Source organism: Neofelis nebulosa, chromosome 2 (assembly GCF_028018385.1).
Source record: "Neofelis nebulosa isolate mNeoNeb1 chromosome 2, mNeoNeb1.pri, whole genome shotgun sequence".
Lineage (NCBI taxonomy): Eukaryota > Metazoa > Chordata > Mammalia > Carnivora > Felidae > Neofelis > Neofelis nebulosa.
Genome location: NC_080783.1, coordinates 70,553,127 through 70,571,653, shown reverse-complemented (window position 1 = coordinate 70,571,653; position 18,527 = coordinate 70,553,127). Strand labels below are relative to the sequence as shown.

The window sequence follows — 18,527 nt, the reverse complement described above, 5'->3', positions numbered from 1 at the left end:
TGGGGAGGAGGGGCGATGGCCCATTCTAAATCTGTGTGGGTGTTACCCAAGCCCCGTGACAAAGCACCCCTTCCTGAAAGGTGAGGTGGCACTATGTGGCCTGCGTGGGAGTCATGATTTCAGAAAGCGGTAGTGGAGAGAGAGCTGGACAAAGAAATATGTGACAATTCTAGAAGAGTCTGTGGTCTATGGTCTGAAGCCCCTTCCTGCTGTAATGCTCCATGCCTGGATTGGTTCTTCTGGTTATAGAACATGAGAGAAGGGATAACGGTCTTCTGCCTGCAATGAGGAAGAATCAAGCTAGAGGTGGGGAGAAATCATCTAGAGCAATCTAGTGCCAGGGAACACATCAATGAAAAGTCCCCTAGGGAGTGGCTTCATGGCCACTTCCAACATTCATTTAAGAAATATCTTCGGTGACCTGGATCTTTTTAACTCTGTGGCAACCACAGTGATGGAAGCCTCCCATAAGTTTCTAATTGACGGGGACTGTTACTGGTGGAGTATCACCTTCGCGATTGCAAGCATTATGGCTTTTTTTTTTCTTTATTCAAAATGAGCTCGATAATGTAGAATTCAAACCCCAGAAAAATCTCATCGATACAACACTTTTCCTTTCTGGCTGTCAATCTCCATTTTATTTAATTTTTTTGCTGTTTTAGTTTTGTGTGGCTCAGTAATCTGCAGGCAGTTAGCATCACTAATTCTTAAAAGAGATACAAAATAGAAATGTTTCCAAATTTGAAGCATTTATTAAAAGGAGCTTGAATTTAAAATTCAGACTTTATCCTTATCAAATGCTTTTGGCCACATTGAAGAAATTTGGGAGAAATTTAAGAAACATTTCTTGGAGGGACAGCATAGAGGGTAAACATCAGGATGACTCTGCAGAATGCATCTCAAACTTGATTTCTGAACAATGCTTTTGCATACCCTGAGCTACTCATTCCAGCATCTGGAATTCTAATTACAAAAATCCCAAACTCTTGGGTTCTTCTCCTCCATAACCACCTAATATTATTCATGTGCTTGCTTAGTGTAAGCATTTTTTTTTCTGTAATAAAACCGGAGTCTGAAATTAATTCACACAGACAAAATAATAGCACTTTAACTTCTGACTTTATTATTTTCCGCAAGTAAACAGGTGATGAAACATTGTCTGTGTCCAAAGCAAAAGGCATGGTTGCCTTTCCTCTTCTTTCACAGAGTGCCAGAAAATGTAAACAATCTTTAGGAGGTTGAACTTCTGAGTTTTAATTTTCTGCCAGCCTTTAGAACATCATTCATTTGTTTGTTTGTACCAGGATTTAACAGCAGAAAGAGTAAAACAAGCAAATGGTCGGAGGCATTTATATGAAGTGTTCAGACTGCGATACAGACTTGCGTCTGCATCATTTTTAGTCGGACAAAGAAAAACACTGCTTTAGGAAGTGGGTCATGTGGGTGTATAAGTGCTTCGTGGACAGGCCGGAAATGCCATGGTTCTGGTCAGAGTACCACTGAAACACAAAGGACAGAAGCCTCTGTTACAACCACAGGCACATGATGCATCTAGCTTTGACTTACTCATGCTCTCAGGTCCTGGTAATTTTTCTAATATTGTGGTTGAAATTCTACTTAAGCACGCTTAAATAACTAAACTAGCTTACACGTAAGCATTTAGAACAGGAAGGTATGAAAGCCTTCTATTAACCCTCACTATTCTCTCACATTCTTTAAGCTGAGATTTTAGATCTTGGTGGCTGAGCTTTAACAGTGGCCAGCATCCCGGGGTGGGGATCCGGAGGCAGGCATGGGTTCCAGAGCTGGTGTGTTGGGTCTATTACTTTGCTTCTCTGGAGCTTGGTTTCTTCATTTGAAAAATGAGGAGGTTGGATTTGATTTCCTCTGAGGCTCCTTCTAGCTCAAAAATTCCACGAGGCTTTTAGCCTCTGAATCCAATTCCTGTCTGCTGCAGGAAATCCACAACACATATAACTGTAAACACCTTTTATAGGAGTTAAACATAGTATCATTAAAAACACCCAGGGAGACGGCATTATAAATTTAAACTTCATTGTTGGGGAGATGCTGGTAAGATGATTGTTTTCACTGAATAAAGGTAGATTGTGGTCGTGATGGAATGCTCCATATACTCATCAGGTGAATTTATGTTGGGGGGGGGAGGGTCACAATAAAAAAGACCAGAAAAACCTCACGTCCGCTTTTGTAAATTATTTTTAAAAACCAAATTTCCAAAAATGAGGGTTTCCTTTTCTAGGTTCTTATTCAGGAAAAGCAAGTGAGGGGGAACTTATGCTCACCGAAGGGGGGAAACAGCTGTCAGGGGTTGTCTCCCTTGCCGTGGTTTTCACCTTACTTTTCTCTGTGCTGTCATTTCCTATTCCTCATGCAACCTTGATTTTACAGCTAGCTCATTCATTCCTTTGCTCGGTGAAAACACCAGCTCGTGTGCTGGGCCAGGCATGTGTCAGGTGCTGAGAACACACAGATGAAAGGGCTCTCTGAGCGGAGCCGCCTGACTTCTGGGAGCCTCGGAGGCCTCTGGTAACATTCCATGATTGCTTCTTACTGGGTAAACAGAGACTTTTAGCTGCTTTGGGTCTCCCCGCCTTTGTGGGGACTCTAAGTATGTAGCTACACTTATGTAAGCAGGATCGCAGAACTATTGGATTTCGAGCTAGAAGATCAGCTCATCTCACGGATGCCTTTATTTCATATATGACTCAACTAGGATCCCCGGAGGTGACATGGCTTGCTTAGTGTCCTTCAGGGAGTTCATGAAAGATCTGAGACCCATCTGCTAATGTTCTACCCACTCTACCCTACAGCCAGTTTGCCAGGTTTCAGTAAAAAGTAATAATTACAGTCAAAAAATAAGATTCTTCCTTTTAGCTTACGGGTCTAAGGCCGTGAACATGAGTAAAATGAAATTATGTACCATTGCCTGGAAATCCACTTGTGCATTAACCAGAGCTTTAGCAATCTGTGCTGAGTTTTGAAAGTGCACATTATCTGCAACAAAGAGAGAGAGTTAAAGTGCTGCTAAATACCAGAAAGCACAGAGTGACAATGTACCGCCTGGAAATGAACACCGACAATTATCTAGTCATGCAGTTGACATTGTCAGCAGTGAGTAATCACACTCATTTATGGAAATGTCCCTGACTCTTAGGTACTGACCCTGAGCATAGGCATAGGAGGATGCTTAATGTTTCTTAAACAAAGTGATGTTGGCTCAGTATTTTTATGTGTAAGAGTCTTGCTTAAACCTCACCATCTGCTGTTCCGTGGATGAGAAGATAGTCTACATTTCTGAAATATTCTGCTCTTGCCATCACAGTTGAATTCTGGAAAAGAGGAAAAATTAACATTTTAGTTGCTGCAAGTTCTAATAGAAAACTAGCTAAATCATTGTGCGATGGACTTAGCACCAATACTGAAATTATGTATTGCTTTGGTTGATAAATATTTAAGAGTCAGAGCAACACATTTTCATCATCATTTGCATTACTTCCATCTGATTCCTAGTTTGAAAAACGGAAAGTTTATGTGTCATATGTTACATATGAGTGAGACCTTAGGCATAGATGATGCCCGCTCAAGCTGTGTGGGGGTTGGGGGTGGGCAGCACGATGGGGAAAAGGGAGGTGAGGGAAGGGAGGATGGGGAAAGAAAGAAGAGAATCCAAAGAGAGTAAATTTCTTTCTAGGGAGGTGTTTTGCAGCTAACAAAAGATCATCGCATTTGCCTGGGGCCCCAGCAAGAGTGTAAACTCTGACTGACTGCTTCAAAAGTATGTGGCACATACTGGAACTCAGTTAATGACCTAAATTAAACAGAACATGCTTACTTTATAGTGCTCGAGATTATCGTCCTTTGTTGGGAGGCCCATGAATCGCTCCGTGTAGATAGATGCTGTAAAACATATAAGAACATGTTGTTTGCATGTGAAATGGTTCATTTCACTAACCAGCAAGACCCCTCAGTTTGAGAACTGCTCACCACTTTCCCCTGTGGAGCTGCTGAGGAAGGTTCTTGCTTTCCTTTACTGTAATGCTCCACCCAAGTCATTTGCTCTGCAATTTGCCTCAGTAGGGCTGGCGAAGCAAAGGAGGAAACAGGAACAGCTAACACGAGAAAGGATGCTCTTAAGTTTTTTCTCTTCTACCCAAAGCCCTTCAGTGGAGGCAGGGTGGGGGGGGGGGTGGTGGAAATGTTGAGCTAGGGAGGACCTTATGGGATGACCTCATTATATTTTAAAAGAAATCACAAATGCAGCTGCCTCTAGTACTTTTATTGGTGTCTTACTGTGGGGTGGAACTGTGTCCCCCAAATCCTCCTCTCCCAACACACACACACACACACACACACACACACATACACTTTTTTTTTTCTGAATAAAGATTCCCTCCAAGTTATAGTGGCTTCATTTCCATCCCAGCACAGGGACGAGGATCTGATGAAAGCTAGTTTTTGTTCAATTATTAGAGTTAATTCCGACTGATCATCCTGCGTTAATGTTAATCATAAAAATAGGCACACACGGGAGGTGTACTTCTCAACAAATTTTGGTTTGTTTTTTGTTTTGATTTCTGGAGCAAAGGAACTGGCAGCTGCAAACTGTGGTGTGGAGGTGAATAGCGGTGGCTCTGCCTAACTTTGCATACAGTGTGCTTAAAAGCCAGACCTGCTGCACCTGTGTGCCTGCGAAAACAAAGCTGGCTCTGGTTCTAGAGGTTTGGTTTAGCAGGAGGCACAAGGTGTTGGGGGAGAGACTAACATACTGGGTTTTAGAAGAGTCCTTCCTCATTCTTAAGATTTCTTTGATTGCTGCAACATGATTATAATGAATCATATAAACAACCTCGTTTATAGATTATATTTTCCCCAGTGAAGCTGGGGTGAATTTTACTGCATAATTTGTTTTCCTAGCAACCTCAAATATAGAGTAATTATGTGTTAAATGTTTTCGCAGCAACATTTATGAAATGTTTCCATACCGTAATATTCCCAGCTGGAGACAGGAGCCACTGCTATCCCACATTTGAAAAGACCGGTTCCTGAAGCAAGGGCCAGTGATGAAACATAGCCTCCGTAGGACTGTGGAGACATCATTGCAAGTCAGTCCCAGATTTGCTTTCAGAAACTCTCCAAGATAGTTTTATAGCAACTCCTCTCACAATAAGTACTCATGGGCGCCGGGGATGTGCATGGGGTAGATTAAATGTCTATCTTGCACTCTTGGCAGTGACTTCCACCTGACACAGCATAATTTCACCCCTAGGAAACTAAAAATACTTGGTGTGCTAATCAGAGCATGGCAGGGGCAGTTTAAGAGATATTTATAATTGTAATTTTTCTGCCAAAATTCTTTCCTCCATATTTTTCCAATGAAGACCTTGCCAGAGCAAAACCAGGATTTTACTTGAAAGAAATGCACAAAGAAAGCAGATTATTGCCCAAATGGAAAAGCGAGATACTTCTCACAGCTTGCAAAAGTCCCAGGAGGCAGAACTCACATCTGTGTATTAACTTATTTGTTTTCATAATAGAACAATAAGGGAAGGACATATGAATCTTCTGGATATTGAAGAAATGGCCAGAATAATGTCTATTCTGCTCTGAAGATTTCTGGCAAAGCAGCTCAAAGGAGGAAAAGCCATTGTAAAGTCTTACATAGCCCCCCACAAATTTAATGGAAGAACAAAGACATGCAAAAGGGGATACAAATGGCACAGTCAGGAGTAGGGTTAACTCTCATCAAGTTTCTTCCCCAAGGAATCAAATAGATGGTTCACAAATGTGACCCTGACAACAGGAGATGTCTGCCTGTGTCACCTGGATATTTGAACCTTTTCCTAAAACTGAAGAAAAGAACACAATAAGGTGGCATCTCTCCCTGGAAGTCAAAGGTAGAAACATGCCTGAGAGAGATGCTTCTCCTGGGAATGTGGACTAAACAGTGCCCTGGGTCCTGAGCCCTCCAAAATGTGTGTGCTAGATTAAGAAGTGATTCTCAGTGCATATTCTTGCCCCAACACAGGAAGGTTCCCACAAGTCACAAGAGAACAGTGGGACTTTCCAACTAGAAATGTAATGTGCCTTGTACTTAGGACCTTATAACCACAAGCCTCTGGGAGCTATTCCCTTAGATCAGCGGATCTTATCACCCTTTGCCAACAGAAAAGTCAGTCTTTAGAAAGAGGGTGAAAGAGTGAGTGGGAGAGCTTTATAGAGTGAGAGACAACGGGCAGACAGACAGACCGACATGGTAGTGAGGGCAGGTCAGTAGCAAGGGTCTATTCTCTTTCTTTCTTTCTTTTTTTTTTTTTTTTAAAGCTTAGTTATTTATTTTGAGAGGGGGGATGGTAGAGAGAGAAGGAGAGAGAGAATCCCAAGCAGGATCCAGACTCTCAGCCTGGAGCCTGACGTGGGGCTCAAACTCACAAACTGTGAGATCATGACCTGAGTTGAAATCAATATTCAGCCGCTTAACTTGACTGAGCTACCCAGGCGCCCCAGCAAGGGTCTATTCTTAACCTGTGAAATACATGGTATGGGGTGGGGGGGCGGTAAGCTAAACAATCTTGCTGAATTGATGAGTTCAAGGAAGAATTCTTTGACTAGTTTACAGTTGTAGGTTTCCAGTTCTGAAGAATTTTATGGAGGACCCTTGGCTACAAAACACAGAATAGAAGAAGCATCTCCAATTATATCATGGCCTCCTTAGAGAAGACTAAAACATGTTTTAATAGAGGAAATATATTTTAAAAATGGAAGGAACATTGGGTTTAAAAATCTTTTGGGTAAGTGAAAATTTTCACTTATAAAAATGATTTGTTTTAATTAGTAGGTTAGCAAGGACTATTACTGAAACGGGAGTTCTTTCCTTCTTTCTTTCAGTTTTAGGTTCAAAGACAGTAAAGTAAGCCTGAGTTAGAAATATTATCATTTGTGGTTTTATTGGAAAACTGTGTTCACTACAGGTAACAACAGTGGGTCCCGCTGAAATAACATGAAACAAGATTTGAAATCAAAGGCGCTTCTATATAGTGAAAAGGGTTTTGAACATTTCTGTTTGAAATCTTACAAGTTATGAATCTGTATCTACCCAGTGATTAGATAATAATGCTGTATCTAAATAAAATTTCCGTGTTTGCAGGATGAATACAAATTGTCTCTAGGAATTTGTAAGAGCAAAACTGGTGTAGCAGCAGCACAACAAAAGTAGGTGTTCTTTAAATTCTCAGGCAGCTTAGAAAAGCTATTCCTATTGTAGAAATGAAGAGGAAATAAAATAAACCCGAGTTGACTTTTTTCTGCTCTCCCATGGGTGGGGCTCCAAGGCAGAGTGGGTGGCTGTCGCAAGAAAGGAACCCACGGAGCAGATTGGCCATGAGAATTCTAGAATTTTGTCCTTTGCACTTAGATGCCTTGCCATTTTGTTTAAATGAAGGATATCTTTAAAAACATTCTTAGAAGGGCACAGAATTTTGAAGGGTTTATAGAACACTCTTATGTGAGCCATAATGTACATTGGAACATTTTACCTACAGGCGATAATAATAGATAGTTAATGTTTGTATGGCCAAGGCTGTTGTGACCTTCTTTGAGGACCCACAACTTTGCTTCCCTTCTCCCACCTCAGATGTCCCTCTGCTTGGCTCTCCTAATGTTTTCTGGAGCCTCCAAGCGTGATCTAGTCCCAGGACTGTCACAAATGCTGCTGCCCTATGCCTAGAACACTCTAGAACTCTGCCTAGAACACTGCTTAGAACATATCTCCGGATATGGGCAGGGCTCACTTCCTCCCCACTTCAAGTCTTAACTCAAAGAGTCTCACCCGTCCTTCTCATCTATAATTGCACCAACCCTGCTTCATGCTCCTTTCTTGTTTTGGCTTGGTTTCCACCAGGGCATTTTATCATTTAACATCTTATTCATTTTACTTATTTATCTTGCTTGCTGTCTTTCTTCCCAACCATTCCTAACTCCACAAAGGTCGACATTTTCATCTGTCTTGTGACCAAAGGTATCCCCAGCCCTGAGAATAGGGCCTGGAACACAGAAGGGAATAGACTAAATATTTGATGAATATATGACTTTCCTATTAACTCAGCTAATCTTCACAGTGACTTGGTGAGGAAATCAGGGCTGCATTTCATGATGAGGAAATTGAGGTTTGGAGTGAACGTAGAGGACTCTTGGAGTCATGAAACAGCAGAGCCAGGACTCAAAGCGAGGACACCTTCCTCTACAACCCATGACTTTCCACTCTGTCCTTGCACTAGGACAAACCTCTTTGGGGAACTTTAAGTTTGGAGTCTAATGTAGTCTCATTAGAGGTGCATTTGTCCTACTTTTACATCGCTGATCGCACATAGCAATTCAAATTGCTTATAATTAGTCACTGGAAGAGAAAGGAACTAAGATTAAATCATGAACTAATGCTTATTCAACACCACCTGGCTAGGCCTATATTAACAAAGCAAGGCCCATAAATGAGGTTGTTATTCTAATAATTTAGGCAAAACCCCTGCTGCTCTTCAATTGTCAGAATAATTACTTCAATTTTTCTTCAAATAAACCAGTGTTTTGCAACCTCAGCACTGCTGACATTTTAGGCTGGGTAATTCTTTTTTGTGGGGAGCTGTCCTGTGCATTGTGAGATATTTAACAGCATCTCTGGCCCCTACTCACTAGATGCCAGTAGCACTCTCCCAGTTGTGACAACCAAAATGACTCCAGACATTGCCAAATGTCCCCTGAGGGACAAAATTGCCTAGTTAAGAACCAGTTATAACAGACACTCCCTAGGCATAGTGTTGGGTGCACAGTGGATATCTAATAAAACTAAAAACAGGGCTCCTGGACTTTGATTTGTGTGAGCCAGAAAAATAAAAGGGTAAGATAAAAATGCCTCTTCTCCCCTTCTTAATCAGGATAATGGAGGGAAATGCAGGATTTTCATCTTATTCACCCACTGACTACCAAAAATTTATGTGGTTAGCTGCAGTATGTTTCTCAGACCACTCTGGCGCCTAACACTTCATGCAAACAGATATTTCCTTCCTTGATATGAAACAATAATAGCTAAGCAATGCTCATGGTCGTTCTCAATATCTTCCTCTTTCCAGTCTTCAGTGTCTTGCAGGCTCCTGCTTATTATACTAGAAAAGAGCACTTGAACCTCTTCCCACCTCATACCTCACTGCCTAAATTCAGGCCGTGGGCATTGGTTGCCCATATTACTGCTCACCTAGCTCCTTGGCTCATTCCTTCTCCTACCTCATATCTTCCTTCGCTCTGCAGCCAACAGGATCTTCCTAAGACACCAATTCTATTCCCTACTGACTTCAAGAGCGCATCTCAAAAAAGTATCCGTGGAATCAAATACTTTTTGGTAATACTGTTAATCGAAATCTCTCCTTCACAGAGCCAGCACACACTATTATGTAGACTTTATAATTTACCAAATTATTAGACCAGATAAACTTTTCCTGAAAAATCCCTTGGTACTAATAAGATACATGTGGGGGGACACTGACTTCTAGGATTAAATTTAGTTTAAACAACATCATCAATATATGAGATAGCCAAGTATTATGCCAAACGTTTGAGAAACAAATCTAGAAACAGATGAAGTCCATTCCCTCGATGAGCTTACATTTTCATAGGAGAAACCAATAGACAGACAAGATAAACCATGGTAATTCCCAGAAGAGCAGTAAAAAGAACTATTGGAGGACAAAGAAAGTCATGTCTGAGTTGGGTTTTAAAGAATAAGTGAGTTTTCCATTTCAGAGGAAGAGGAGGGGGATGGAAGAAGATGGACACATTGCAGGTACAAGGAGCAGGATTCACAAAAACATGGGAGTGAGGAAGCACAGACATGAGTCAAATTATTCACAAGGCATGGGGAAAAGTGGAAAGAGATGAGGCTGGAAAAGCAGGTTTCAGCCAGCTTGTCATGGGCTTTGCATGCTAGGAAATATATTTGGGCACCAGGTCAAGGTTGATGTGTACATTAGAAAATGTACAAGCATATAAGCAGAAAAGCAACATGGTAAATTCCTGTTTTGGAACAATAACTTCATTAGCAACATTGCAGCTTGTGAAGTCAAAGCAGGAAGGCTAGTTCAGAGGCAACTGAACTACCCAACCCATGGTCCTTGGACCAAAGGAATCAGCATCACTTGTGATCTTGTGGGAAATGCAAATCCTCGGGCCTCACCAGGGAGTACTGAATCAGAATCTCTGGTGGTAGGGCCCTAGAACCTGTTTCAATAAGTTCTTCAGGTGATGCTTATGTAAGCTAAAGTTTGAGAAGGTCTGATCTAAATTACATATGAAGAAACTTGGACTAAAGCACTGGCTGTGGGGATGACGAGAACAGATTTAAATGTTTGAAGGTAGAATTGATAGATCTTACTAACCACTGGAGTGTTGGAGCTAGGGAGCAGGAGAAGTTGCAAATAGCTCTGAACTTACTATTTGGGTGACTAGGTGTGTGGTGAGGTCCTTTAATAAAGATGAGGACTTGTTTTAAGTAGACTATAACAAGTTTAGCTTGTGTGAGTTAAGCCTGAGCCTCTTGTAAGACATTGATTTGGGATAGATGACCAGTGAGCATTTGAAATGTGGAGCTGAGAAGAGAGGTGGGGGCTATTGGCAGGGATCTGACTGTCATCACCATTTTTGAAATTACCTGGGTGTCACCAAGGAAGTGAAAAACAATGAGAGCCAAGGTCAGATCCTGAAAATCACCAACATTTTTAAAAAAATGAATGGAGTGTAATGATAATGGAGACATAGAAAAATAAGAGAAATGTCTGCAAAGCCATGGAGAGAGCCTATTCTTCTCTATGCAGTCTAAAAGTCCTCCTGTTATCTGGCTACCTATCTATCCAAACTAATTTCCTACACCTTCTTTAGTATGTATGGATTACACTTCTGAAGTTTCAGGCATCCAGACCAACTGTGCCCTACTCATTGCTACCTTCGGACCCTGGCAATGTTGTCTCCATTCTCTGGCATGACCCACTACTAACCTATCTTCACTACCTCATTTCTGAATCTTCCCTTAGCTCTCATAGCCAGAATTAACCAGTCTTCTCCCTGGTATTCTCCGCGGTAAGTTGTGTCTGTCTTAACACTTGGAATGTTGCTGAGCAATTGCTTTTTTGCTCTCTGTTTTATCTAACAGAGGGCCAGGGCTATAACTTACTCATCTTTTCATCTTCTAAAGAACCTAATATAAGACCTAATTGAGATCCAATAAAAATGTACTACATGCATGAAAGAACGCATGAATCAGTGATCGGATGGATGGGTTAAATAACTCTTAAATAATTGATAAATAACAGTATAGTATTAAGGTCTTTTTCCTTCAGGATCTTCTGGGCCCTGCTGATTCAGGGGTTGCTCATGCGTTGCATCCGGTGGCAGTTCACTTATTTCCCTCTTCCGCGCATGTTCTCAGGGTTTAGCTTGCAATCACTGCCATGTTGGAAAGTAAGCAATAAAGGGGACTTAATATACTACTTCTAGAAGCATTTGCACAGACATCGTGAGAATCCCTTATTGAAGAATTTCAGACTGATATGGATGTATTTTGAGGTGATGAGTGGGTTCTTTAAATCATCCCACATAGATGGTTCTCTACCAAACTAATACCAGGATGTTGTAGAAATGAAATTAAAAATTCCACTTTCTGATTATTTCAGAGCTTGCAGTAAAAGCAAAGTAAAAGTGTAAGAGAAATGGTAATGATTACATGGAAGTGTTCCGCGTGAAATTTGAATCTTTTGAAAATTTACTTTAGGAAATTTCATAAAAATGGATGGAGAGATTTTATCTGAAATATTTCACTATAAAAATATTTCATTTATTTCCACCCATTTGAATTCCATTCTGTTTAGATATTTAACATTTGATAGTTTTAAGAAGGACCAAATGGTTTGAAGTAACAACTTTCCACAAATTCATAACAGCTCTTCATCTGGTCACTGAGCTGAGAGCTGAGTCGGAGCCTGCAGATTCCCTTCAATATTGGGTTTCATTCCCTCCATCTTGTGCAGGCCGCTCTCAGAGAAAACAGCCAAGAAAAACAACCCAAGCACAAACGGCTGCAAATTGACTTGCAAATGTACAAATTCAGACCAAAAAGTGAAACAGGAAATCTTCTTTGAAGGGTAATTATCATAATTTATAATGGGCAAATCTAAACTCTTTCCAATATTTCTCTAAACTTTCCAGTGACTTCATTGCCCATGATTGGGAAGTTTTGCCTCTTCCTTTTAATGTGTATTTTGAGAACCTGCACAGCTCCTCAAACGTGGGCGGTTATCTCCATGACCTATAACTCAGAAACTAAATTATACTCCTCTCCAGTTAGCACAAATTAATGTTAGGTCTGGTAAAATAATTTGATTACCAAAAAAAAAAAAAAAAAATCAAAACAGCCAAGATATGACTGGGATAGGCTAGGTACTAGGGAATTTGTATTCTAAAAGTTCCTATAATTGCAAATGTTAGCTTAGTTTTTCATTAAAAAAATGAAATTATGAACTCTAAAAGATCTTTATTAACTCCAAAATAACAAAGGAAATGAAACCTTTGATGAACATAGTTCAATTCAGGATACTGTAATCTAATACCAAAAAATTAAGTAAAAATGTATCAATTATGAGTTAATTTGCTACACAAGAAAGAAATTAAATGATTGGGAAAAAGGAACACTTAAAGCCACCACTTTGAAGCCTAGATTACCCAAACTGACTGTTTCCATTGACAGATTAAATTATGTTGCAACATTAACATTTCATGAGAAACCTTATAAGCGAACACTTTAGAAAATTATGATTGCTGAACTGAATAACAGGCATAAAACATATAAAACAACTCACCCAGCCCCATATGGCTATTCTTTTTTCATCAATGAAACCCATTTCTATGAATTTTCTAAAATAAAAGAAACAAATTTTTAGAATTTTAAGTGTGTACACATGACATTTACTTCATTACACAAGCATATTTAATCCAAAGATTTAATAGAAACGCTTCATTTTCTTTGTTTAAACACATGCATAATAATGCTGCACTTACAAATAATTAAAAGAATATGATCATGTTTTCTGCAAAGCATAAAAAGGATCCTTTAAGGCTCTACTGTACATCTATTGAGTCGTACTTTCGGGGCTGAAAGTCTACTATCCTAATTGCGGGAGTGAGTTACTCGACTCAGAGAGGTCAAGACCTAGTCTTACAGTAACACAAGAAATACTAGCACCATAACTAGGACCAAATATCCAAATCCTCAGATTTTGGAAAAAAAGATTTGCATTGTTGTTGCCTTAAATTTTATCAATGTTAAATGCTTAGATGTTAATGATAATGGCCATCTCATTTTCGGTAGCTTTCATCTGCAAAAAAAATCCATCCCTCTCCCATTCCATACTTAGGAACCCTCGGTTTGTCACAGCATGGATATGTATCTTTTAGGATATAGTCATAATTCGTTTGCGTTTCATCACAGAAGAGCCATCGTTTGAAAACTATTTTGAAAATAAATGTCTTCTTAGGAGTAAGAGACCGTGCTGAAGGACAACTTTTAAATAAAAGTCATGGGAAGCCTTCAGAAATATAACTTTGCAAAGTCGGTGCAAAAATGGGAATATTTTAGGCAAATTTATCCCATGCCCCCTTGCGGATTGGTGTTCTAGAGCAATTGTGATTTATTTGGGGGATGGTTTGATAAGAACTCCAGGAACTCTCAGAGAAGCAGGAGCAGTGGAAGAAAATAGCAAACTGGATGAGCCATTGCAGAGACCCGGATGCAACAGTAATGGGAAGGCGAGGAGAACGAAGTGGCACACGCAGCGCCAGAAAAAGACCATTTTTTTTTTGTTCCCTATAGTTATGTTAATGTCCTTTGTCATTTTTCTCTGGAAGTAAGATGTAGTGGTTTCATTAGTTGAATAATGGAGTTTCTTAAGGGGATTTCACAGCAACCATTTTGCTCATTGCATTGATTCAACATGCACGTTTCCAATGCACAGAGGAGTTGGGCAAATGCCCGGGACAAACAGATGGGAAGAAGCCCCGTCAGTCACAGCTTACCCTACACCGATTCTGAGGGACACTGAGGAGTCTACGGGGAAGAAATGCAGCAGCAAACGGGAAGTTGCTACCTGTGTGGATGCTGTTCATGATAAAACAGAGAAAATGTGCAGCAAACTGTGGCATTTCGGCAATTCTTCCACAAACTTCACAAACCAAATGAAAGAAGAGAAGGTTCGCTCTCTTTGTTAAAAAAAAAAAAAAAATCTTGCCACTCGTGCTGGAAGACAGTTCTGAGCCATAAAATCAATTTCGATTTTATGATCTCCCAGAAGCTAGCAATCATATTGCCTTGCATCTGGGGTAAAAGCAAATAGCAGGTGATACATGGGAGCAGGAAATTCTTAACAGCTCCCTTCCTCGGTTTATTCCGAAAGGATGACATTTACAGGAAATGATAGTGCAATAGTTAACATGGAAATGAAACATTAACACTTAATGTGGCAGGACTAGGTTAAAGGTTAGCTAGATAACCCGAGCACTTTAAGGCCACCAAAGCTCTATAAAATTTACCTCCAAATTCTGAAGCGCTTCCAAAAAGAGTTATCAGAAATACTGTTGATGATGTGGTTAAATGAAGAAAAATGTTAGGAACAAATGAAAAAGCATTTTGGAGGCTAAACTGAACTTCACAACTTTTCTCTCATAAAAATGACCCTATTCCAAAGGTCAATTTGGAACCCTACGGATCAATTATTATCCTATTTTGGAAATGTTCTTGTTGATGCCAGGTATAACAGTATGATAGATTTTTCTCACCACTAACCTTCAAGTTATATAAAAATTTTAAATTGTGGGAATGCCAAAAGTGCCAAATATACCCCAAATTAGTAGAACTGATCCTATAACTAACGAAGTTTTGTGGGACCTATGTAAGTACCATTTGCAGAGAAGTCTGGGGAAAGCAGGTCTCAGTTTCGTGTGTGCTTTGACCTCACAAACATCTCCTTGGAAGCATTCTGTTTTGTGTAGTCAAAGTAGTGAGCTTATGTGGCTTTTTTTTTTTTTTAACACTGCTTTGCTTTGTTTAAATCTATTTATTGAGTCTAGCATTTACTGTCATTTCCAAATAGGTACACATGATTTTCTTTTGGTATGTAAAAAATTTAGCCAGATTGCATTTTATTTAGTTTTTATTTTTTAAAATATAATTTATTGTCAAACTGTCTAACATACAGTGTGTATAGTGTGCTCTTGGTTTTGGGGGTAGATTCCTGTGGTTCATTGCTTACATACAACACCCAGTGCTCATCCCAACAAGTGCCCTCCTCAATGCCCATCACCCATTTTCCCCTCTCTTCCACTGCCCTCCCCCCATCAACCCTCAGTTTGTTCTCTGTATTTAAGAGTTTGCCCAGATTGCATTCTATATGAGATTGAAGGGGATAAATTTCATTCTTTCGTGGAAAGGTAATTTGAGGGCTACCATAAAGGGATTACAATCCCAATTCCCATGTCAGACATTCAGTGTCTGATTCCCAAAACACTTCTTGGCAGACATGCGGTTGAATTATTCCCAGGATCATCATTATAAATCTATCCTTTTTAGCTTTTGTTTTCTAAAAGCATCCGGTTCCAAGGCTTCCCTTTCAGTTTTGCAGAATGGCGCTTTCAAGCAAAGCCAGACCAGCCTCAACTGGCATCTCCACTGTTGCATACGTGCTGTGCACGGGCCACACAGCCTCCCCTTGTTCACTAGGGTGTTTAGTAAAAGTTCCATCTAATGGCAATGCTGTCCCTTCAGAGTGCCAGGGGTTTATCCATTTTACAAAGATTGTAAGTGCACTGAAAGTAGAGATTATAAAAATTGCACGGTTTTATACAGAGTGGATTGCAATGGCATACATTAATATTTGATCTGTTGTTGAATGGCTGAGCAAATGAGTGAACATATGCCTGCTCTATAGCAGGAAGACTTTCTTTAGATTCCATCCTAAAAATGGCTCAGAGAAGGTAAAGGTAGCCAATAACTGCCTCTGGTCTATCTTCAATTCTAAATGCCAAAGACATTTATATTATTGTGAAAATTGGTACAATTTGTGGCTTCATGTCCTATATATTGAACAGCAGAAATAACAATTTTAGCTAAGGCCTGTACATGGAATTCAGGTTTAGATTTTCATTCCATCCAAGAAACATGATAAGAAGCTGTCTGCTCTGTTTCTTGAGGTATTCTTAAATACAAATGCTGCAATTTTGGTGGTAAATAAGTGCAAAAAACATAATGATGCACTTTGTTGTTATTGGTAGATTGGGATGATGAGCTGCTTCTGTTAAGTTTGGTTTTCAACCAATGCCAGAACAAACCACTGTTTAGCGCTACGAACTTTGGAAAAGATGTAACTGAATTACGAATGAGGTATAATCTACATCTGTCTTTTGATGTGGTCCCAGGGTTGCGTATCCTTGGTGTTTATTGCGTGGTTTAAATGAAAATAGATGTGACCTGCAGTGCCGAGAAAAATAATAATAATCCTTAAAGAATTAGGTCTATAATACTGACAATGGAGTTCATATTTCCACAATGGTGTTCATATGTGAGAAACTGATCTCGTGGTGGATTTTTCTTTGAGCTATCTCTTCTGTGTCTCTCCATCGGGCAGAAGATTATCCTAAATAGGTTAACAGCAGACAGGCCAAATAATCTGGATTAGCAAGAAAGATGGAGCCTCCTAGAAATGAGGTGTGAATGACACCTAGAGATTTCATAGTGTTATTTAATAATCTACTTATTCGTTTGTCAGAATTTATTCAAATAGACTGTTTTTAATTGAATATTTTGTGTTATAGAAGTGTGTGTATATTACTGTTCACAGAATGGAAGGAAAATTTGAAAACATATGGGTTATGATTACTTTTCTATTTTTAAAAATAATTACTTGTGAGTCTAAACTCTTCTGCTTTGATTAGAGACAAAAACACAGAAAAGTGTTGTCTGGGCCCACCTCCTTGCTGTTAAATACAATCTTCATTGTGTATGCTATATTGAAATCAGTAACTATCAGTGACATTAAGATGATAAAAGGAATGCGCTAATGAATTTTCTAAATTGCTCTTTGTTGTGCAACAATGTCTGACCTTAAGCCATTACACACACACATATATCCACGACTAAGGGTGCAATTGGCCTGTGTTGGCTTTTACATTTATAAACTGTTCTCTGACTTCACATACTCACAACATAATAACAGAAACCCAACAACTATAGAGAAATATCCTGAAGCATCCTGCACAGTGTTTCCAAATAAACAGCAATTTTGATGCCTATATTCTATTTGTTTCAGAAAAGATGATGGAGACGCAAATTATGGTTGAGAATGTGGTTGGGAAGGACTCAGATTATGGGTCTGCCTTCCCCATGAATGTTTTCATAATATAATTTGTATTACATAAAATGCATGTTTTGTCAAATGAAAACAGGAAAACACTTTCATGCTAACACAGCTAAACTTCACAGCTAGCTTAATTACAAAAGAATGCTTAGTATCTATAAGTGTAGGGTGTTGAGGAAATCTTGAGACATTTCTAAATCTATGAGATAGAATCCACAATGCTTGAGCAAATTCAGATGTTTGGTTTCCTATAGACCATCCCTAGTTACACAATTTTTTTTTTCTAGTTGTGAGCCATGTGAATCAACGAAAGGATATCAGAACGACTGAAACACTGAGAGTATTTGTCATTTATCACTATAAATCTTGTTTCTACACATTTATTAGCTCTTGTCTATCATTATTTTTTTTCTCATATTGGGCAAAAATATCTCTTTAAGATTAATGTTAACTTGAGAGGAAGTTAGGAAAACAGACAAAAAGAATTAAATCATCAAAGATGGAGAAACCCGACAGTGATTGCATGACTTTTGTTGCACGCCAGTTTCTGTTTGAATGAGGTGCTCACCTGACAGCTGTGATCTGGTCCTCAACTTCATAAACACCCAGCTTTCGATACACTGCATACAGGAGTTTGTCACCTTGGAAGGCTGTTCCTCGGCCATCCACCAAGGCAATGACTATCCCTTCCTTACTTGCAAGATAAGAAATCCAACTAATAGCGAATACAGACCTTACGCTCTGACTACAAGGACCACCATACCTAAAGGAAAAAAAAAAAAAAAAAAGAACCTTGGATTCCTTTGTAAAACTCAACTTCTCATCGTAGCTAAGAATTGCCTTTAGTATTTCCAGTACATTTGTATGATAAAATTTCAATAACAGTGGCATTAGAACTGGCTCAAAATCAAGAGAGGACCAGGCTTTTCCCAGAGGTTTGCTACAAGGAAGTTGTTTTGGGACACAGCCTCTCCTATTCCCCAAAACGGATACATCTAGGGTTGGCATTTCAAGGAATATGTGTGGGTTTTTCGTCATTTCTGCCACCTGCCACTTGCTAAAAGCAGGCAT

General features: G+C 39.5%; 1 protein-coding gene across 2 annotated transcripts in view; it reads right to left on the bottom strand.

The window, feature by feature from the left end:
- Positions 1-1,100: 1,100 nt before the first annotated feature.
- The window catches only part of FAP (fibroblast activation protein alpha), a 73,724-nt gene continuing 56,297 nt past the window's right edge, over positions 1,101-18,527 (bottom strand). For both annotated transcript variants that reach the window (XM_058715145.1, XM_058715146.1), the window contains 7 exons: positions 18,025-18,219; positions 12,912-12,966; positions 5,004-5,103; positions 3,854-3,918; positions 3,278-3,350; positions 2,942-3,015; positions 1,101-1,499 (listed from right to left, as the gene is read on the bottom strand). In XM_058715145.1, the coding sequence (XP_058571128.1) occupies positions 1,398-1,499; positions 2,942-3,015; positions 3,278-3,350; positions 3,854-3,918; positions 5,004-5,103; positions 12,912-12,966; positions 18,025-18,219 (664 nt within the window). In that variant the 3' untranslated portion in view covers positions 1,101-1,397. The remainder of the gene's footprint in view (positions 1,500-2,941; positions 3,016-3,277; positions 3,351-3,853; positions 3,919-5,003; positions 5,104-12,911; positions 12,967-18,024; positions 18,220-18,527) is intronic.